We start from the raw sequence: 22288 nt of genomic DNA on the forward strand, positions 1-22288 counted from the left end.
TTCGATCGATGAAATGTTCTGCACTCGTGAACGTTAGTGTGTGTTTGCGGCCTGGTGGGCAAGGATTTCATTTGGTTGTGAAAGCGTCAGGAGTTCACAATCACGCTCTGTCGGAACACTAATGGTATAATTATGCCGAGAACCGACGTATCGAACATCCGCAGCTGCGTCAAAGCGTTGCAGTGATGTCCAAGGCTGGGGCGAAACCAAGGGGGATCCTTCGTATGTTTGAGCGAAGACATGTGTGTTTTGTGTGGTTTTGATGGCGCTTTACGATGACACTGACTTCTGTGTAATTATTGTACAGGCAAACGTACAGCGGTAAAGGACGTCCACAACATGATTCATGGAGCGAAAAAGACCTTCCGTGGCGGACGATCCGATGCAGAGCGCGCTATTATTGTGCTTGATGAATTTATCGAGAGCGCTCCCGGAAACACGGCCGAGTTCATCGTTGACAGTGAGAGCAGTGTCGTTCGTGTGGTGACGTTTCAGACGGCGAGGCAGAAATGCCTGTTTGCTGCTTTTCTCGAGTTGGTTTTAGTGGACTCGACGCATGACACGAATGTGAACCGGTACAAGCTTTTTACCTTTGCAGTACACGATGTATTTGGCCGGGTAAGCTGCAATTTACAAGGTATACACCCAAAATAAACAGAACTTACTGAATGTTTTTATACGTTATTATCATGTAGGGTCAGTACGTTCAACACGCGCTGGTGCAGACAGAGGAAAAACCTAATCTAGCGTTGGCCATAGCTGTTTTCAAGAAAATCAATCCAGAGTGGGCTAACATCCGCGTGGTAATGACGGACAAGGCCCTGCACGAGAAAGAAGTGCTACACGAAGCCTGGCCCTACTCCAGAAGAACAGCGATGCCACTGGTGGAGAGGTTAGACCTACCACCTTTTGAAATCACGGGCGTGCTGGCAGTAGTCAGATTCAACGTCGGGCAGGCCGTTCCTGTCATCAAGGCGATTCCTCAGGCAGAGCGTATCCGCCACGCCATGCAAACTATCGACGAAGCAAACAATCACGACTTGCTCGCGAGGTGGGACGATTACGGTTACGCAACATACGAGCAGTGGAAGCTGATGGAAAAGGTGGCGACAGCGAGAAACAGCTTCAATCTCGTGCAGGCGACTGTCGATTGGATCGACAAGGTGGAAGTTCAAGTGGAAGATGTCGTGAAGCCATTCAAGGACACGCTGGACGCCCCCAAGGTAAGCATGCGTGAGAACTCAATTACACCAAAAGTTAACAAAAACTATACAGAACTAACAATACTGAAAAATGAGGCTAGGTTGACTACAAAACCGCTGTTGAGAATCTGAATCTGGTCGAGTGGTTCTTCGGACGGCATCCGCAGTACGGCAGTGACCTCCTGGATTTTCGTGAAAACCTGTGGCTGCACACGGGCTCCATCATTGGCGCGCTGTTTGTGCTGCGAGAAACGTATCATGATGTTGGAATCATCAACCCCCGATTTCTGGACTTCGATACGATGGAACAGAGGGCTGGCATCGCACGGCCGTATGGAGCGGCAGATCCTGGACTGACGTGTGCGGTTAGCGTCGTCAACCTCAAACACCACTGGGGAGCGTTTTTCGTGGATCAGCGTCGGAAACGATGTTACCTCTTCGACCCCATGCAGCTAAAAAGCAACATTACCACGCTCAAAGACGCAGTTCGAACCGTCGTTGAACCAATGTTGGACATGATGGACCAGCTCCAGATCGAGATGATCACCGGGTTCGAGCAGAAAGACAGCACGTCGAGCGGTCTCTGGTGCTTAGTGGTGATAGAGCTACTGTTGTCTGGAGCTACACCAGAGCATTGGAGAAACTACTGGAACGACACCCTCTACAATAGTGTCGGCTACTTGCGTATGCGGTACTTGCACAAGATACTCAAGCTTCAGAATTACTTCAGTGTTGGCGAAACCGAAGGCAATAAAGACAAGTAGTAGAGTCAAGCGTAGCTGGTAAGGAATAAAGTGACACCAACAGATGCACGTTTCGTTTTACGGACACATATTTTGTTTTCGGTAATGTTTTGGTACAAAATAAAAAAACCAAAAATTCACACAATGCACGGGACTTAGAGTTTTTCGCGTGTGCACGGATCAAGTCGACTTAACTCTAAATATCGAGTAAGAAATGTACCTTACGATTTCCATGCTTAAATGCCATACTATTTTTAAAACATTCATAGCGCGCATGCTTTCCATGTGCGATTTGATTTGTTGTTTTATGTGTTCACTATTAATACGATGTCGTATAACATACCCATTGACGTAAATTTCCCGTTTGCCGTATTCTATTCGAGTGACCATTTTCTGTAGCTACCAGAAACGAGGACGTTACCTATCATCTTAAGGATTTGCTCCCCATTTTCGCCGTTCCATTTTCGGTTGCTCTAGCACGATCCTTGTATTGGGATGGGGGTGGTCCTAATTTGTGTCGACCTTGCACAACCAGTTTCTTGTATACGAGCCACCCGTTAACCCTTTGACTACCAGCCAGATGGAGTGATTTATAGGTCCATAGGGACCCATGAGAGGTCTAATCGCAAGATGCGATTGGACAAAACTAAAAGCTACGAGACGACGGCAAAGCACTGTACAACCTAACAGGTCTCCATGGACCTGTAAAATGCATTACCGCAGGAGCCACAAACAGTTCGTGTGACCTGCCATAGTTGTTTTCTCGTCTAGCTAGCAGCCCCGCCTCCACTTCGTGGACAAAAGGACTTAGATGCGTTGTTCAATGTAGCCGACGACGACACGTGAGACTGGGAGACCGACACGGACCCTGGCCTGGAAGGGTGCGGAGCAGGTTCGAATGTATACCAGCTAATATTCAAATTCATACATCAGGCAACGCTACAGAATCCTAACCAAACTAGATGAGCTTACCAAACTAGATGAGCTTACAGTGATAGCGTCATAGCAAGCCAATGTGAATATTACACAGGATTTCATGTGCAGGAGTGCGAGCGGTTGGCGGATGTAGATTGGAAACTGATACTACATGGGGTGCTCGGCTAAGCACGCATACTTGAGGTAATGCTATAACGAAATGACGCTGAGCTGAGAGCGCGCGGGCTGCGACACCGCCGCTCGGAGGTCAGCATCCTCAGTGGGCTTGCCGTGATGTCCACCCCAAACGGCTCCTACTTCCGTAGACCATTGCCGTTGTAGCGACACTGACCAGGGCGCGACGGCATGTAGCTTGACCTCTCAAACTTTTGATTGGAAGTACCGTGAAGTAAACCAGCGTCGCCACGTGTAAAAATTGGTGTTTTTGATTGGTCGTTTTTTCCCTGTGCGTTGAATTGATTTGCTAGAGCCATAGGTCCAAGGAGACCCGTAAGAAATCTCTGGTAGTGAAAGGGTTAAAGTGCAAAAGCGCGAGTGTTAGCGCATAGCAGGTCTTTCTCAGCGTCTTTCACAACTACTATCGAACCCCCACCTCAAAATGATAAATATTGATTGAGTTATGAGGGTGGTCCTATAGTTTTGACGCGCACTGTACACCACGTGTGGACCGTATGCATCCTGTGCTTTGGAGGTGTAATGTCCATTGGAATTCCTTCTTGTGTATTATATTTTTTTACAGTTACATGGACGTTGAGATACTCAACTTTTCAAAGTAAGGTATGTGTAAAGTAACCACCCTTCGTGTAACGTTAGTACAATGTTTGCAATTTTGAATGTACCGGAGATGGTGTTGAGACAGGGCAATTCAAAGCCAATGAAAGACATACAGTTTGGATCAAACAATGTTGTTGAACAAATGACTGGCTTCACCGCCTCGCGTGCACCTCGACCCAGTTCACATTTCTTCATTTACGAATTCTACCCGTGTAATACGAAGCTGATGCGTCTGTACAGCGCACTGATTGCTTTCACAGCAGCTGCTCATCTTGTGTGCGTGAATGGCTTCTCCACGATCACGGAAGCCGATGAAGTCAAGCCGATCTTAATCCTGCCCGTCCATCGCGTATCGAACGCTGGTGACAACGTGAAAAGGTCTCTGCGGAACGTCGACACCCAGGAACACGTCAACGACGGCGGCGAGGAAGAGCGAGGTACCAAATGGGAAACCATCAAGGCCCTCATTCCGGGGGCCGCGAAAAGGCAGGCTGCCAAGGACGCGAAGGAAATCGAGATCATCAAGAAGGAACGCCAATTTTTTTCGGATCTAGCGATTCGAAAGGTAGACTCAGCCGATGTCACCGACTTCTATCGCTCAACTCGCTCGGAAAAGACGGCAAAGAAAATGGGCCGTCTCTACGAGAAATACAAGGCGAATCCTGGAGCGTATCTTTAGTGAGGCAATGTGACGTGTTGCCGTTTGAAGACACTAGAACACGGCAGATTGGGAGCTGGAACTCCCACCAAGAACAACGTGTATTGCTTGTTACTTGGAGTGCTAGTTGAGAACTGATTCTAATCTACTACCCGCCCTCACCTGCGATTGCTGGCAGTCCAGGAAAGCCAGTCAGCCAATCCCAAGCCCAATCCTACAAAATCCAGTAGTGGCGCCTAGTTAAGCTTTGCTCAGGATACAGGTACGCCAACCGTCACAGGCAAGCTACGAAATGCGCTGCGATATGAGAAAGCCCAACCAGTTTACTAGGTACATATTATGTAGTACAAGTACGTAACAACAAAATACTTGGAGGGATGCAAACGCTATATATGCATGGCCAGCTTAGTTTTGATCGATAAGTTTATCTTTCCAATAAAACTACACTTTATTTATTTTCTCAAGCAAACCCCAAAATGCAGTACACAAGATGGCCCCCCTTGCTCAGAGTCATTTGTTATCGAGTGCTGCAATTTCATTCTTTCTTTCAATGAACCTTGCTTGAGTTCAGTTTTTCCAGAAAAACCAATGGTATGCAACTAGAATTGGTTGTCGTAGTTGACGATCGATTTAGCCTTGGACACAAAATCATTGTCTTTTGCAAGCGAGGTGTGCCTTACTTTAAGTAGATAATATATAATTACCGTTATCTAAGGCCTCGAGCACTCACAGCGCTGCCATTACTAAACTGGAACACCTTTTTTGTCTAGCTTTCGACTCTGGAAACACATTGGTCGTTCTTGGTCGTTCGGGATCTAACGATGTGATGGGAACTCAAGGTCATGGAGTTTGCGCTTCTCTTTCGTTCGTAAATGAAGCGCGGGAGAGCATCAGCGCTATCGTGACGGACTTTTTGGTGTGGGATATGCCGTGCCCAAGGGAGTGGAGCTGAGTCACGCTGGTTCTTGTAGTGGGTCTTAGCGAAATACACACTGCGAAGGAAGCTGGCGCTTCCTGGCGAACACAAAGTCTATTATGCGTCCTATGCGTTTATTCTCCAATGTCCTTTCACTACTAGGCGCGGCCTGTCGGGCTAGCAGTGGTTTCCTAACCGCCAGCTTGGCATCGCAGATCTTGCGATGCCCAGTGAGTGGGCGGAGACTTTATCATGAATCTCACCACTACAGTTCTGTGACTTTGTGCAATGGTCCGCACTGTAGATTACCGCTACATGTGGGAGTTTTCACTCGCTCTGGTGCAAGCCGTTCGCTGTGATGACTTATGGATGATGCAGTGGATTCTGCAACATTTTTGTGATTGTCCAGTGGAGAAGGGCGCAGTGGAGGAAGAGCTGCGAGAGGTGGATGTTTGTGGGTTCTGCAGCTGCTGGAAGCGGACACTTTACACAGCGGGGTTGAGTGGGGCGACAAGTGCAGCAGCAAAATACCGACACTCGGTGCGGCGTAGTTACGGCGACAAAATGTGACCGAGCGCGCGTTCTATCAGCACAATTGCATGGAACGAAAGTGGGTGGTAGAGAACGGCTATCAAGAGTTCTCGTGCGAATTTCCGTTTGACTACACTGATGTAGAGTATGAAAGTTACTGAGAGGGGGCTTTGTAGAGGACGCAGAAACATTATGGGGGATCTTGAATTCATCCCGTGGCTGCTGGAATCTCATTCGCACGAGCTGGGCATGGACACTTAGACGTTCTGATGTACTGCACGATGTTGATGTTTCGCAGCGCAAGAAGCGAAACGAGGCGTGTGGAACACGTTTCCCAACCCCGAAGGCTGCACCACAACCGCGATGGACGAAGCTGCCGCCAATGGCAACTTCGAGTTGATTAAGTGGCTCCACGAAAACACGACGGCTAGATGCTCACAAAAGGCGATGGACCCAGCTGCTGGTCGAGGTCGCCTGGACATCGTCAAGTGGCCGCGTGAGAATCATTCAGAAGGATGTTCATTGGCGGCGATGGATAATGCGGCGACGGGAGAATACTTGATGAATTATTCAGCAGGGTGCAAACGTAAAGAACTACATGCAGCTGGACTTGGTGGCCTGGATGCGGTAAAATGGGTGTTGCGGGGCATCTTGGAAAAATACACCCCAAAGCGTTGCCAGAAGAATCGTTTGGCGATCTGAAGGTTGTTCACGGGCTTACTGAGCACTATTACGCTGAATTCAATACCCGCAAGACGATGGAGCGCGCTATCACCTGCAAGGAGGCAGAGATTGTGTTGCAAATATGGTGGCACGTACTCCGGATAGGACGATCCCTCGTAGATGTTGATATTCACGGTCACTTTTAGGCGAGGAAGCGAAGTGTTGGAGAGCAGCGGACTCCGAACTTGCGCTGCTAGGGGATAAGTGACTGGGGAGGTTCTTGCGGCTTAGAGGAAACTAACGAAGTTATATTTTGTTTTAAGGTTAGCGATGCTTCTCACTGCTTGTGATTGTTCATCTTCCAAAACGGACGCCTGCTCGCTCGCAGTTCGCCGGTCCGTTACAACCGTGACAGATCGTGTGCTATCGATTCGCAAACTGACCCTGCTGAGAGTATCGATAAGATGCGAGTTCGTCTTCGTGGTGACTCTGTAACAATGGGGTGCGAGCATCATCTCAACCATGGATCATGCGAGAGGAACTTTTCGCAAGAACATTCATCTCAAGGATCCACCTATGACTTAAAAAAAGTTTAGAAAAAATGTGAGCTGAGATGTCAATTTAGGTAAGACATAACGTGGCTTCGAATGACATTGCAGACGTGGTTCGCAAGCTATATTTGCTGTTTTATTTGCAAGTGCAAGTGCTCAACGCGGGGGCCACGATGAAGAAATGGGAGTGCTTTGTGTGCTGGAAGGTGAACGAGCACGAGGAAGCTGCCGCGGATGCGAGTTGCTTGTGTCGCTGCTGTGGTCGTTCGCGCGATTTCATCCCGACGAGTGCCACGGTCAAGGATCGAGCCAAACCACTGGTGCTGCATGGATTATCAGCAGCACAGCACGATTTCCACCCGACACTACTATGCACATTACAACGATCAGGCTTGGACCTCACGCAGACGGACAGCGTACGTTCAGAACAAACGTAAACGAGAGTTTTGGTTGTGATAAACCAATGTCTGACGTTTTAGGCGGGGTGGACGGCGCTCCATTGTGCTGCGATACTCGGCGACGCCACAGCGATTCGTTGTCTACTCCAGTGCGAGGATGATGATTCTACCAAGCGTGAGACTCTTCTCGAAGCAGCTCGAAGCGGAGGCTGGCGCGCGCTTCATCTTGCGGTTCGCGGTGGTCATCTCGAAGTCGTCGAAGAACTACTCCTGACTAATGCTGATGTGAATGCGAGACTTGATGCTTCGGATGATGCACGGACGCCACTCCATATCGCGGCGGAACACGGTCACGCCGATATATTGGATCTCTTGTTGCGGTGTGGAGCAGATCCGACGTTAGTGACAGACCATTTGCGACAATCCCCCCTCCACGTTGCTGTGTTTGCTGGCCACGAACGTTGTGTAAGATTGCTACTGGCACAGCCAAACCTCTTTGGCGTCCTTGACCGTGATGGCCTCACTGCACTGCAACTCGCACATGTGTTGCCCCCATCGGATGATTCTCATAGCCAAGCGCAACGAGAAATCATCGCACTGCTCGAAGCTCACCAACCGTTCGGATGTACCCCACCGACACAAATGCAGACGCTTCTCAGCTGAGAGGAAGTTGTGTACCACAGCAAAGCCCGTCCGAATTATGTAACACGCGCGATGTCTGTTGACTCTGCACGAATGCCCTCGATGGTGGAATTTGTCACCTCGTCGATTCGAAAGCCTGCTGAGGCCAGACTCGCAAAACTTGCTGAGGATGTAGATGCCAACCGAACTGGCCTTGGGACCTTTTGCGCATCGCACAAACTCTCCATAAACACGTGAATAGAAAGCGACACGTCCTCGTCACTCTTGACATCTCGCACGTGGGTTCGAGTGCGAGCCTCAGCCACACAAGAGCGACTCCAGGCGTAGAAAGCTGCGTGTGTCGAATCCACAGAATCCACGTAGGTGCGTGAGTGGTGCGGCGGTCGCCGCAGTACTGAGAGACGAGGAAGCGACGAAGTACGAATGCATGTTGTGTACCGTCGATACAACTGAAATAACCATGTACAAGAGGATGCAGTGATCCAATGTATACATTCCTATAAGAGAGAAACAGCGCAAAAGTGACACCAATACAATTCGATATGGAAGGTTTATCAATTTTCGAGTTGTTTGATGAGGTAGATCGACGGTAAAACGGCAACTATGCTCTTGCACTACGGTGTGTGCATCCACGAGGGCAAGTTGTTGTCTGCGTGGCTAGCAGGCGACATGGGCATCGGCGGCGCCGAGGCCGCAGCTTGAATCGTAGGCTGTGACACTGGCTGAACGATGGCTTGGAACGGGGCAGGCTCTTTGGGCAACGGGATGGTGCGTGGTGCCGTGACAGGCAGTGGGGTGGCTATTGGAGGCACTCGGATGGTCGAGGCCGAGTCCTTGCTGCGACGCGGGGCGCTGTTGTTGCCGAAGACGAACATGGCGAGCGTCTGCATGATAGCCATGGCCATGAGCGCCACGCCCTCGATGATCAGGATGACGTTGTCGCTGCAGTTGCATTGCTGGTCGCGGCTCTTGCCCAGCAGCGCCGTCATGATGCCGCTCACGGCGAAAATACAGGCTCGGCCCAGGCGGTAGCGCATGAAGCCGAAGAAGAAGAAGAAGAGCTCCCACTTGGACTCGCCGAAGGTCAGCAGCAGTCCGAAGCACACGCCCAGGAAGCACAGGCAGCCGAACTCGGCCTGGCTGTCCACCGAGTAGACGGACAACTTCAACGTGTTGAAGCCCATGCACGCCACGATGAACAGCATGAACCCCACGCCAGCGCTGACCAGGCGAAGTAGCCCCTTCGGAGAGAGCAGCATCGGTGCTTGGGTGGTGGTTGTCGTAGTGGTGAAAGTTTGGAGGCTATAGTTGTCGACGAGCGAGCGGGTCGTTTCCCACTCGCTCACACGCGAAACGCATTACGCACGCAGACTGCTCTCGCTACAGGAGCCCACGAATTCCAGAGACGGTCATCACGGGCATGTGAATGCACCGGAACTTTTAGGTATCCAGCCATGGCGATTGCCTTCGGTTGTCCTCCGTCGTCGACTACCGGCAGTAGGAAAGACGACGGCTGTGAGTCGACGTGTTATCTGGCCACGACTTGATTCACTAGTTTGTGACGGTCAAAGGTGGCCTCAACTTGGAGCCAGCGGTTCTTCTTCGACCAGCAAAAAAGAAGCTTCCGCTTCGCGTGTCGACCGCACTGCACGGACGACAGTCTCCGGCCAATGCACGGTCGCGTTAGCCACCGCGGTTTTCTTCCCTTACTTTCGAATTAGCTAACCTCCGACAACATCAACAAGCAGCACCACTCCAGTCTCGATGAAGCTGTCCCAACTCTTCTCGCTAGTGGCGATACTTGCGGATGCATCTACAGTATTGGCGGATCATCAACTGAACGGCTGGTACCCGTGCTCTGAATTCACCTTTTCGGATGAAGGAAGCACTGGAGATTTGGTGGCTGAATGCGCCATGTACAACGCTCCATTGTGTTATCCGGGAATTTGCGAGAACTCGGATGTATCAGAATCCACGGTCAATATATTCGTGAAGCGGATGTTGGCGACGGTGGGCGATCCTGAAACTACGACCAATGTGTGGGTTCTACAAGGTGGGCCCGGTGATTCGTCGACTGCTATGGAGTCATTGATGGTAGATCTGCACAACCAACGTGAGGGTGCGGTCAATGTGTACACAATGGATCATCGCGGGACTGGACGTAGTACCTTTCTCGATTGTGTAGCCGCCCAAGCGATGACCACCGGGTCACCCCGCGGTCAAAAGATTGATCTAGCCGAGGTACCAGGGTGTGCGGAGGATCTGCAGTTCAAGTATGGAGACCTCGCGGCGTTCTCTGTGACGAGTGCGGCTACGGACATTGCGACTTTCATCGCCAATTTCTCAAATGGCGCTAGCACGACGGTGTACGGAGTGAGCTACGGCACGGCGTTGGTTGAGCGGTTGATCCACTTGGACCCTCCTACGGTGACGGGGTACGTGTTGGACAGCATTGCAACGTCGTCCGGAGCTCCGGCAGACCAGTTTGAGTACTTCTCGACTTGGAACATCGACTTTGGCGAAGTGGCGAGTTCCTTTTTGGCACTCTGTGATGGTGATCGAGAATGCTCTTCTCACTTTGAGCCACACGGACTGGATAACACGATTCAGAATTTGATCGTGAAGTTTGACAACGAACCTAATTCGACGTGCGCTGTTCTCATGAATAACTTGATGACGGATGTGAAGGGCGAGCCGCCCTCGCTGATCCTTCGCAGTGCGTTGAGTTCGTTGCTCGAGCGATTAACCCTACGAAAACTCATTCCTCCCGTCGTGTACCGCTTGAATCGCTGCGCACCAGAAGATATCGACGTGCTGAACCACTTCGTTACCGGTTTTAACGCAGACGCCGAGTTTTCCAGCCAAGACGACGCGTTCTACTCGCCGTTGCTCTACTACCTGATTATTTTCTCCGAGATGTGGGAGACTCCATCGCCTTCAATCGCAGAAATGAGAGCGCGCTTTACAAATGCAATGATTTCCGATCCTGAGGTCTACATGGACACTCCATTGTACTGCGCGTTCTCGAAAGAAAACTCGACCGTGTGCAACCAGCTCAATGTCAGCAATTACTCCGGCAACGGCATATTCTACCAGCACGACCAGTACTGGAACAAGAGCGCCACCATTCCTGAGCACGCCAGCGTGTTGCTACTCAATGGTAAGCTCGATCCTCTTACGCCACACAAGTACGCCAAGAGTTTGCTTCACGCTCTGGACGGTGACAATAAGCAGCTGATTTTGTTCCGATACTCGGTGCATGATACCGTTTCTTCGACCCCACTCGATGAGGACGGTGATTCGAGTAACACTTGTGGACTAAAGCTGCTTGCGTCGTACGTGAAGAATAACGGAGACTTAAACCGTCTGGACAAGTCGTGCTTAGATGAGATGCCAGAGTTCAAGCTCACGGCGTCAATAACTGATCAAAATCAGTACTTGGGCACCAATGATGCATACGATGGCGCGTACAATTCCAGCTTGAGTGCCTCTAGCGGTTAACGGAGTTCAGACAGCAGTGACATATTCGACAAACTTGCGCTTGCGCCTTCATCGCAGTAGGTTGAGGAATCTTGATGCGTGAGTCAATTTGAAACGAACCATCAATTTTTTTCTTTGTATTACGCTACTGTATCTCCCTGGTATGCACGAAAAGCGCTGACCAAGTTGATTTTCACTCTAGTTTTGCTGCTGGTAGATAGGCGCCGGCGTTCCGTGTTTCTTGACACAACCCTTTTTGTGCTTCTTCGGCGAGGGGCAAGGGGCCGAAGCTTGCGTCGTGTTACTCGCTCCAAAGGCAGGGGCGACAGTATCCGGGGTGTTGTTGGGCTTTGTCGGGTATCCAGTGCTTGATCCTCCCCAGCCAGCGACAATGCCGTCGTACAGAGATTTACGAACCAGCGCCGTGTTGGCTCCACCTGGCTGGTACCAAGGCAGCGGCGACCTGGTAGGGAGCCACGAGTAGTTGTCGTCGTAGCCCCAGATGGTGACACCGACGCACCGCTGCACCTGGTTGCAAGCCGCGACAGTGTTCTTGTAGACATTCACTTGTCTCGCCTGCTCCTCCGCGGATGGCGAGGGCGAACTTGCCGTGACGTCGACCTCAGTGAGGGCAACGTCCAGCCCAAGAGCAGTGAAGCGCTCCAGGTTCGCCGCCTGATCAGCGGCGGAGGACGTGTCGGCGCAGCCAAAGTGAGACTGGAAGCCGACGCCGTCAACGGTAATGCCACCGTCCAGCAGCGTCTTGATCATGTTGAGCACCCCAGTTGACTTGGGGTTGATCGTGTTGGTGTTGTAGTCGTTGTAGTACAGCTTGGTCTTGAGGCCGAGCGACTTCTTGACCTCGTTGGCGGTCTTGAAGGCGGTCGTGAGGAAATCCATGCCCGTCGTCGTGTACCAGAAGGAGTTCCGCATCTGACCGTCTTCGCCCATGACCTCGTTGGCCACATCCCAGGCGTAGCACGAGTCCCCAAAGTGCGTCATGACCTTGGTGATGTGGTTCTTCAGCGCACTCAACATCTCCTGCTTGCTCAGACTCTGGACCCACTGAGGCGTCTGCGAATGCTGTAAGACGAACCAAACACAAAAGTTAGTTGCCGAGTAAACACATAGTTCTTCATAGAATGTGTACAGCTTGCAATACATACCCAGGTCAAAGTGTGGCAGCGCACTTGGGCGCCCATTTCCTTGGCGATAGCCACGACGGCATCCCCGGAACCAAAAGTGAAGGAGCCTTGAATGTTCTCGGTAGCATCCCACTGCAGCGATACACAGCAACAACAAAAAGCGTAACAAAAGTTAGGAAACTGATAATATGGATGTCGAGAGCCAAAAGTTGTGCACCTTCATCGAGTTGGCCGGGGTGATCATGCCGAAGTCGTGGCTGTTTTTGAGGACTTTGAGCGCGGCGGAGTCCCTCATGTCCTGGTCCACTGCCGTGCCCATGTACTTGCCCGCGGCCTTAGCCATGTCGTTCAGACCGCTGGAGCCCGAGTACGTGGACTTGACAATGGTGTCGCCTGCCACCACATTGAGCGAGCCGATGGCCACAGCGAGAGCAACTGTGTGCTTCATTGTTGCTTGGGAGGGTGGAGAGCTGCACGTGGAGAAGAAGCAAAATGAAAAGTGAACAAAGACTTCCGCCTCGGACTCCAAGTGGTCATACAATCGTTCAACGCCACATGGCAATGCCGCCCTTACCACATTTTCACTGTTTGCTACGGTACATTTATTGGCGAGCGTTGTTTAGTACGAAGTAGCGCGTGTAGTAGCGGAATATATGCAGTCCGACTCACACAACAAACGATTATGGTATACTGATTGCGGACGCTGTGAATTCGCTGCCAAGAGATCACACCACAAGGAAAATAGGAAATGCTTGAGTACACCTGCTGTTTTCTGTCCCTGCTCACCTGTTTGGACTTAACAGTCCCTGCTGGCCTCTTGTTCGCCCTGGTTACCTGTTGCACATTCAGCGTTGTTTATGTGGTATGAGTCAGAGGCTGTGAGTCCGGACTCACGACAAGCAACAGCTTTTCTGACGTATTTGCTTTAAAACCATGGCGCAATAGCGACCAACCAACAATTGCGAGATCCCGTAGTATTTTTTGAAATGCGTACGAATTCTACAGTATCCACGTTTTAGTGATGGAATTTTTGAGTGATTGATTCACAACGCAGGAAAAAACATTTCAACAAAACTATTGTACAGTATTTTTCTGACACGTCGTTAGGAACTTGTGACCTGCCTGCTAATGATGGCTCATCGAGAAGAAACGGTGCTGTTGAATTGTGGCATCGTCGGAGAAGGGAGTGTGATCTCTGTCATAATTGAGCAGTGGATGTCGGTGTTTATCCTGAAAGATGCCATCGCAGACAAGCTGAGATACCAGGGGCGAGCTCACAAACGGAAGCGCTACTTGGCGAAGAAGAATGGGTGGTTGAAAGACACGGATCCTGTTGCTTTCCGACTGGAACCTGATGACGTTCGAGATATGAATGCACGAGGGCAGCTGATGGATACGCGGGCAATTCAGGATGTCCTGAAAGACAACAACATGGCCACACAGCGAGCTCTGAAGTCAAGGCAACTTCACGCTTTCAATCCACTGCGGAATGGCGATCAATCAACAATTGCGAGGTCGCGTAGTTCCCATTGTTCCCGTTGGTATGAGTTGATCACCCATGAACAGAAATGTTGCTCTGATCGGGTTGACTGTGTGAGACCTTCGTACAAAGTCGCGATGATATGGGTCAGTACATGTACTTCAATATCTCGTGCTCAGCGGTTAATATCCTTCGCAGGACATCTGGTGGCAATTAAAAGAACATGGTTCTTTTGCTAAATAGTCTGGCGTGGTTTGAATTTGGCTAAAAGTCAAAGGCATACATTCTCAAGCGTAGAGGCTAGATCTCCGGGTTCAATAACTGCCAATCTATCAACGAAACAGGTACCCAAGAGAGATACGCAAGCAAGGCGTTCTGGAAGGTCCTGACCACAGACTCTCCACAGCAACGTCCTCGTTACCATGGCAACAACTCACGCTCTTGGATTTCTTGCATACTCTTCTATTGTGGTACCTGTAGGTGCTTCAAAATTGAGGAAGTGCGCGTAATTGACGGGTTGTGTGTGGCTGAACCTATCAACAGAGCCCAAAACCCCGTAGGTACTGTAGTAGCTGTGAATCAATAAATCGAAACCTCCATCAACGAGTGAATCAAAACCACCGAAAACGTATCACGAATGAAACTATATTATCTACGACATCACAAAAGTGACTTGCAGTGCATGCGTGAATCCCGCAGCGTGATTGCGTGTTGTATGGACCCTTCCATCACACGTTGCTGGGGTTACCTCCATTTCAAAGGACGACAGTAGCGAAGCCCAAGTGATCGATAGTTGTGTGAGGCATCGTTCAAATGCTGTCCTGGACAAATAAAGAAAAAACTCGTTGGTGGTAATACACGTATAGCATCTCACAACGATACACCTACCTTCTCTTGGACATTCAGCAACGTTTTGGCCAAGAGTTTTCTTTATACCAGGCAGAAGATGATCGTTGGCATCTCCAGCTGCCGACGTTGGCGCGCCTGTAGCTGATTCCGCGGGTGATCTGGGAACCACCTCCAGCACGAGAAGTTGCCTTGACTTCAGAGCTCGCTGTGTGGCCATGTTGTTGTCTTTCAGGACATCCTGAATTGCCCGCGTATCCATCAGCTGCCCTCGTGCATCCATATCTCGAACGTCATCAGGTTCCAGTCGAAAAGCAACAAGATCCGTGTCTTTCAACCACCCATTCTTCTTCGCCAAGTAGCGCTTCCGTTTGTGAGCTCGCCCCTGATATCTCAGCTTGTCTGCGATGGCATCTTTCAGGATAAACACCGACATCCACTGCTCAATTATGACAGAGATCACACTCCTTCTCCGACGATGCCACAATTCAACAGCACCGTTTCTTCTCGATGAGCCATCATTAGCAGGCAGGTCACAAGTTCCTAACGACGTGTCAGAAAAATACTGTACAATAGTTTTGTTGAAATGTTTTTTCCTGCGTTGTGAATCAATCACTCAAAAATTCCATCACTAAAACGTGGATACTGTAGAATTCGTACGCATTTCAAAAAATACTACGGGATCTGGCAATTGTTGGTTGGTCGCTATTGCGCCATGGTTTTAAAGCAAATACGTCAGAAAAGCTGTTGCTTGTCGTGAGTCCGGACTCACAGCCTCTGACTCATACCACATAAACAACGCTGAATGTGCAACAGGTAACCAGGGCGAACAAGAGGCCAGCAGGGACTGTTAAGTCCAAACAGGTGAGCAGGGACAGAAAACAGCAGGTGTACTCAAGCATTTCCTATTTTCCTTGTGGTGTGATCTCTTGGCAGCGAATTCACAGCGTCCGCAATCAGTATACCATAATCGTTTGTTGTGTGAGTCGGACTGCATATATTCCGCTACTACACGCGCTACTTCGTACTAAACAACGCTCGCCAATAAATGTACCGTAGCAAACAGTGAAAATGTGGTAAGGGCGGCATTGCCATGTGGCGTTGAACGATTGTATGACCACTTGGAGTCCGAGGCGGAAGTCTTTGTTCACTTTTCATTTTGCTTCTTCTCCACGTGCAGCTCTCCACCCTCCCAAGCAACAATGAAGCACACAGTTGCTCTCGCTGTGGCCATCGGCTCGCTCAATGTGGTGGCAGGCGACACCATTGTCAAGTCCACGTACTCGGGCTCCAGCGGTCTGAACGACATGGCTAAGGCCGCGGGCAAGTACATGGGCACGGCAGTGGACCAGGACATGAGGGACTCCGCCGCGCTCAAAGTCCTCAAAAACAGCCACGACTTCGGCATGATCACCCCGGCCAACTCGATGAAGGTGCACAACTTTTGGCTCTCGACATCCATATTCTCAGTTTCCTAACTTTTGTTACGCTTTTTGTTGTTGCTGTGTATCACTGCAGTGGGATGCTACCGAGAACATTCAAGGCTCCTTCACTTTTGGTTCCGGGGATGCCGTCGTGGCTATCGCCAAGGAAATGGGCGCCCAAGTGCGCTGCCACACTTTGACCTGGGTATGTATTGCAAGCTGTACACATTCTATGAAGAACTATGTGTTTACTCGGCAACTAACTTTTGTGTTTGGTTCGTCTTACAGCATTCGCAGACGCCTCAGTGGGTCCAGAGTCTGAGCAAGCAGGAGATGTTGAGTGCGCTGAAGAACCACATCACCAAGGTCATGACGCACTTTGGGGACTCGTGCTACGCCTGGGATGTGGCCAACGAGGTCATGGGCGAAGACGGTCAGATGCGGAACTCCTTCTGGTACACGACGACGGGCATGGATTTCCTCACGACCGCCTTCAAGACCGCCAACGAGGTCAAGAAGTCGCTCGGCCTCAAGACCAAGCTGTACTACAACGACTACAACACCAACACGATCAACCCCAAGTCAACTGGGGTGCTCAACATGATCAAGACGCTGCTGGACGGTGGCATTACCGTTGACGGCGTCGGCTTCCAGTCTCACTTTGGCTGCGCCGACACGTCCTCCGCCGCTGATCAGGCGGCGAACTTGGAGCGCTTCACTGCTCTTGGGCTGGACGTTGCCCTCACTGAGGTCGACGTCACGGCAAGTTCGCCCTCGCCATCCGCGGAGGAGCAGGCGAGACAAGTGAATGTCTACAAGAACACTGTCGCGGCTTGCAACCAGGTGCAGCGGTGCGTCGGTGTCACCATCTGGGGCTACGACGACAACTACTCGTGGCTCCCTACCAGGTCGCCGCTGCCTTGGTACCAGCCAGGTGGAGCCAACACGGCGCTGGTTCGTAAATCTCTGTACGACGGCATTGTCGCTGGCTGGGGAGGATCAAGCACTGGATACCCGACAAAGCCCAACAACACCCCGGATACTGTCGCCCCTGCCTTTGGAGCGAGTAACACGACGCAAACTTCGGTCCGTTGCCCCTCGCCGAAGAAGCACAAAAAGGGTGGTGTCAAGAAACACGGGACGCCGGCGCCTATCTACCAGCAGCAAAACTAGAGTGAAAGTCAACTTGGTCAGCGCTTTTCGTGCATACCAGAGAGGTACAGTAGCGTAATACAAAGAAAAAAATTGATGGTTCGTTTCTACTTCGCTCACTCGCTCAAGATTAGTGGGAGAACTCCTCATGTGCCCCTACTCCGAAGTCCAGAGCGTGAGTTGTTGCCGTGGTAGGGAGAGTCTGTGGTCAGGGCCTACCAGAACGCCTTGTCGGCGTATCTCTCTTGGGTACCTGTTTCGTTGATAAGTTGGCTGTTATGAACGAGATCTGGCGTCTACGCTTGAGAATGTAAGCCTGCAGTTCGACAATTAGCCAAACTCAAGACACGCCAGACTATTAAGCAACACAACTATGTTTTTTTTTTTAATTGCAGCCATTTGTCCTGCGAAGGACATTAGCCTCAATGCTGAAGCTCATTGTCTTGCTCGAACGCATTTATCTGTATCGGCTGAACCGCTGCACGTCACGGGATATTAACACCTTGTCTCCGAACGGTACTCGCCTCTGACGCGTAAGCGAATGTCGTAAGTTACGACTTACAGAAAGACTTGGCATTTGTATATGTCATGTGCTTCACGTCGGGGTAGGTGTATAAGTTTTCAGCAGGGTTTCCGGCCTATGTCGTAAATGATACGGCATTAGGATGGAGCAATCACAGCTCGATGTCGTAACTTACTCCATTTGCAGCCAACAGATGGCTGAGGAGGTGCACTGATCTGCAGCTCATTTCAGAAAACCCATGAAAGAAGGTACGTTGGTTCAATAAACTTGGCATTCAGCCACACGAAGCTCACCACTCATCAACTGAAACGCAGCCTACACGCTCACTCATCATTGCTGTCAGAGTCAGAGTCATCGCTTCCTTCCTCGCGGACGAGCTGCAGTTCCCGCCGTGTCTTCTTGCGCTTTCCTGCGTTCTTGCCAGGCCGGCGCAGCACTACGCGCTTCCCAGGCTGGCAGGAACGTTCTGCCCGGCGCCGAAGTCGTCGTGCCAGATCTCGAAACAGGTTTTGGCGACGCCCTTGTATTCGCGGCGAATCTTGTTGCACAACCAGCATTTGGCGTTGTCGATGGAACAGCGCTCGCAGAAGTAAGTCGTCGCGAAGGACTTCTTCTTTTCTGTGCGGAGGAGCGCACGAACTTTGCATGACCTTTGGCGGCGCTTCTGAACTCCGGTGACGGTAACCCAGTCTTCGGACTGCTCGAGTGCGTGCACAAGGCGAACTGGTGTTCGCCTACGCTTTTGGCGGGAGGGAGGTGGTGTCGCTTCGACCCCTGCAAAGTCCTCGGCCTTCAATTGCAGGAGCTGGTTCTGCAGGACTGTAAACCACTCGGAGCATTTCAAACACACTGTACCCTTGATCTTGGCCGCCTCTTTGTGGGTCAGGAACGCGTTCACCAGCGCCAGATCGAGGAACCCCAAGAACAAGCCCTTGTAGTACTTGGTGAACCGCGTGGACATCTGAAGAGAGTAACTCTGGAGGCGGAGTTGATCGTGGCGATCTACCCCGCCCATCCAGTTCTGGTAGTCCTTCACCAACTGAGGACACCCCACTTGAATCGCGCCCACCCGCTTGACCTTCCTCTCGATCGTAGACGGCGTCATGGCGGAGCCCGTGCAGAGGTAGTAGACTGGTTTGCGGTCCCACCAGAGGCACGATATCATGGCGGGGACATCGACAGAGCGCGTGAAGACGAAGGAACCCCTTGGGATGCTTGCTGGCCGGTTCTTGTGTTCGGACTTGATGATCTTGTCGAACCCCAAGCGGTTCGTCATGATCGTTCCAACAACGTAAACCCTCATCTTCAGCAGCTCCACGGCGAGAAGAACCGAGGTGTAGTATCGGTCGATGATCACAGCATGCCAGTTGTGGCGCGATTGAGGAGTGAACGTAGTCTTCAGGTTCCGCAAGACGGCCGCTGCTCCAGTCTTGGCGTCAATTCCGGTATCTCCTCCATCGTTGTTACGCTTGCCCACATAAACGTCAAATCTAGAACAGATACGGCATAAAGAGATGTCAGAATTCATTACATGTCGGAAGTTACGACATAGACAAAAGATCAAACAAAACACCTGTGGCAGTATGCCGTCTTTGCGTCGCACAACATAAACAGTTTAGAGCCGTATCGATGTGGCTTATCAGACATGAACATGCGCGTGGTGTTGCGCTTCGACGTGGCAGGAAGTACGCCTTCGTCGAAGGAGAAGATGGCTGGAAGAGACCAACCTGCCAAGAAGCGCTCTTGGATCTTGTCCACCACAGGACGTAACTTCCACAGCTTATCGCGGCCGTGATCTGCGGTGTTGTCAACGAAGTGAAGGTCGCGCAGGATGTTTTGGCAGCGGTCACGAGTCATGTACCGCCCGAACAGTCCGGCTGGTATGGCGCCTTCTTCGACCATGGACCAATGCGCAGCGTAGCTCCTCTTCTGAGGACACAGCATGCGCGCGACTACAAGCTCAACCATATGAAGAATCTCGTGGGTACCGTACTCTTCCGCTGCTTTCAAGCGCCTAGCAATTTGCGCGGCGGTCTTACGATGACGTCCAGTCTGCCGCGCCGCCATCCTTTCTGCTCGCCTCCCCACTTGCTGCAAAAAAATAGCGGTTAGTCTCCCTCGCTATCAAGACCCACACGGGTTTCGGCACGAAGTACAGTAGTGTCAGCAGTGGCGACCGCCACACATCGAGCAGCGCACCAACAGGTTTGGCCTCGTCCGCACCCAACCCAGGGTACGAAGTAGTATCGGTTTCGAACTCTGTCGAGACTGGGGTCCACTGCATTGCCCGTAGAGCTGCCTCCCGTTGTTTGAGAGCTGCTTTGCTTAGTTCAACGTCGCCGCCAATATGCAGTGACGCGAGGAAAGCCTCATCCATCTCGGCGGCGTCACTGTCGGAGAGTTCATCGCCCTCTTCATCGAACTCGTCGCCTCCAGAGTCGCAGTCGCCGTCGCAGATGCCATCACTATCGCTCTCATCGGAGCTGAAGTTCCCGTACTCACTGCTGCTCTCTCCATCCTGCAACACGTTCACGTCGGCGTTGAGTTTCAGGGGGATCCGTGTTCGCCGTGGGGGAGCTGTGGGAGAAGTGACAGCACGCTCGTCCTCCCCCTCACTCTCCAGCCCCGACGCATCCGACATCAGACGCAAGCTGGCTGCTGCGTCTCGCTGCTCATCGTCAGCTTCCAGGTCTCTCGGGGAGAGGTCAAACGCTCTCGATACAGCAGCCTGCGATAGTTCAGGCTCCAATCCAGAGGAGGGTCCAAACATCTGCTCGATGGTGTTCTGCGATAGCAGTACACTTGTGTCAATCTGCGAGAGTCTAATGGCGGCGTCGTCACCGCCACCTACGCCACCGTCCTCTCCAGCATGCTCCTTGCTGCCGCCCCCCTCTTCAACATGCTCCCCTCCGCCGCCCTCCTCTCCATCATGCTCCTCGTCCTCGACCAGCAATCCCGATTGGAAGGCGTACTCCACCACGGCACGCTCACCTATCAGCACGTTCGCGCCCTTTGGACTACTATAGGTCCATTCAGTCTGGATACCTGTCGGCCGCTTCGACATCCACCCCGCCGCCTTGAGCTGCCGCCAAAAGTGTCGGAAGTCAACGTCGTGTGGTGCCGCGGCGGGGGCGGCGGGTTTCTCTCGGCGACAGGACCGCATGCCCGCCAGCCCGCAAATTCTCGAATGAGCGGTCTGGACCAAACTGGCATCCATCACCCATCCGAACCCATCCTCTGACCCGGTTTTGTGAACTTGTCGCAGAGACCTCTCGCAGCTTATATGCTGCGGTTGTTTGAAAAACACTTGATTAAAGTATGGGAAAATCGTGTCCGAGCCATTTTCTAATATAAATCGCTCAATGTCGTAACTTACGACATACAAAAAAGGACATGTCGTAACTTACGACGTTCGGAGCCAAGGTGTTAACTTACTAACCTACGCGACTTTGCACGAAGGTCTCACCCAGTAGAGCAACACTTCTGTTCGTGGGCGCTCTACTATTTCAGCAAGTTCTCAGAGTTCCGGCCCCATCCGTCTCGCACATGTCTTGAAACCATGGAATATGCTACACCATGGAGCAGTTACCTCCGTCGGGACCAGACAGCGCGCCCGCGATCGGTGAGAACCACAATTTTCGAGCTCGTGCTACGGAAAGCCGATCACTGTAGACAGCAATTGAGATGCCAGCCAGGGCAGTATGAACACGAAACCCTCGTCTGAAAATCGATCTTCTATGCGAGACATTCCGGTCACGGTTTGGGGCGTGGCGCAGTAGCGACTTTATGTTGTTGGTCGTGGAAGTAAGCCCAAGCGAAGAGAAAGCTCGCGTGGCCGAATCGGACCACGAGATCACAAAGACGATCTAGAACTCGTTAAATGCGCGAGCAACTTACTCGCCGTCGTACCATTTCGTCATCTCAGACCCCGTCAGCTTCAAATTATAGTCGTCCACGCAGCTTAGTATCACCGCTATCAGAATTCCGACGCATGTTACCAGGTCCAGGATGCAGTCGCAGATAAACGAGACTAACACCTTGAAGGCCTCACTGCGTTTAGCTAAGCGCGCGTGAACGAAAACGAGTGACCAGCAATCGAGCACAAGAAGGCTTACGTAAAAAACGATTGAGCTGCATTCGTGGTAAAAGCCAACTCATCCGGTAAGCCTGTACGGTCAGCAGCAAAGTCTCAACAAGTTCTCGAGCAATATGAATTATGTGGAA

General features: G+C 51.4%; 7 protein-coding genes across 7 annotated transcripts; 4 read left to right on the forward strand and 3 right to left on the reverse strand.

Moving 5' to 3' along the window:
* Nucleotides 1–339: 339 nt before the first annotated feature.
* On the forward strand, nt 340–1966 carry IUM83_19342 (uncharacterized protein; the record flags this gene model as incomplete). Its single annotated transcript, XM_067944388.1, has 3 exons — nt 340–618; nt 696–1223; nt 1304–1966. 3 exons carry the CDS (start codon nt 340–342, stop codon nt 1964–1966), a joined length of 1470 nt encoding a protein of 489 aa, XP_067786786.1.
* Nucleotides 1967–3881: 1915 nt separating this feature from the next.
* IUM83_19343 (putative secreted RxLR effector protein) lies at nt 3882–4334 on the forward strand (the record flags this gene model as incomplete). Its single annotated transcript, XM_067944389.1, has 1 exon — nt 3882–4334. One exon carries the CDS (start codon nt 3882–3884, stop codon nt 4332–4334), a length of 453 nt encoding a protein of 150 aa, XP_067786785.1.
* A 4294-nt stretch (nt 4335–8628) lies between these two features.
* Nucleotides 8629–9273, reverse strand: IUM83_19344 (KIF-1 binding protein; the record flags this gene model as incomplete). Its single annotated transcript, XM_067944390.1, has 1 exon — nt 8629–9273. One exon carries the CDS (start codon nt 9271–9273, stop codon nt 8629–8631), a length of 645 nt encoding a protein of 214 aa, XP_067786784.1.
* A 937-nt stretch (nt 9274–10210) lies between these two features.
* Nucleotides 10211–11515, forward strand: IUM83_19345 (putative serine protease family S33; the record flags this gene model as incomplete). The annotated part of the gene is made up of 1 exon (XM_067944391.1): nt 10211–11515. One exon carries the CDS (start codon nt 10211–10213, stop codon nt 11513–11515), a length of 1305 nt encoding a protein of 434 aa, XP_067786791.1.
* Nucleotides 11516–11692: 177 nt separating this feature from the next.
* On the reverse strand, nt 11693–13218 carry IUM83_19346 (putative xylanase; the record flags this gene model as incomplete). Its single annotated transcript, XM_067944392.1, has 4 exons — nt 11693–12577; nt 12661–12771; nt 12857–13109; nt 13214–13218. The coding sequence occupies 4 exons, from the start codon at nt 13216–13218 to the stop codon at nt 11693–11695; spliced, it is 1254 nt and encodes a 417-aa protein (XP_067786790.1).
* A 2818-nt stretch (nt 13219–16036) lies between these two features.
* IUM83_19347 (putative xylanase) lies at nt 16037–17562 on the forward strand (the record flags this gene model as incomplete). Its single annotated transcript, XM_067944393.1, has 4 exons — nt 16037–16041; nt 16146–16398; nt 16484–16594; nt 16678–17562. 4 exons carry the CDS (start codon nt 16037–16039, stop codon nt 17560–17562), a joined length of 1254 nt encoding a protein of 417 aa, XP_067786789.1.
* Nucleotides 17563–18500: 938 nt separating this feature from the next.
* IUM83_19348 (uncharacterized protein) lies at nt 18501–21227 on the reverse strand (the record flags this gene model as incomplete). Its single annotated transcript, XM_067944394.1, has 4 exons — nt 18501–19554; nt 19638–19993; nt 20104–20155; nt 20221–21227. The coding sequence occupies 4 exons, from the start codon at nt 21225–21227 to the stop codon at nt 18501–18503; spliced, it is 2469 nt and encodes an 822-aa protein (XP_067786794.1).
* Between the last annotated feature and the right edge of the window lie 1061 nt (nt 21228–22288).

This window comes from Phytophthora cinnamomi, assembly GCF_018691715.1.
Source record: "Phytophthora cinnamomi strain GKB4 chromosome Unknown Contig64, whole genome shotgun sequence".
NCBI classification, from domain to species: domain Eukaryota; phylum Oomycota; class Peronosporomycetes; order Peronosporales; family Peronosporaceae; genus Phytophthora; species Phytophthora cinnamomi.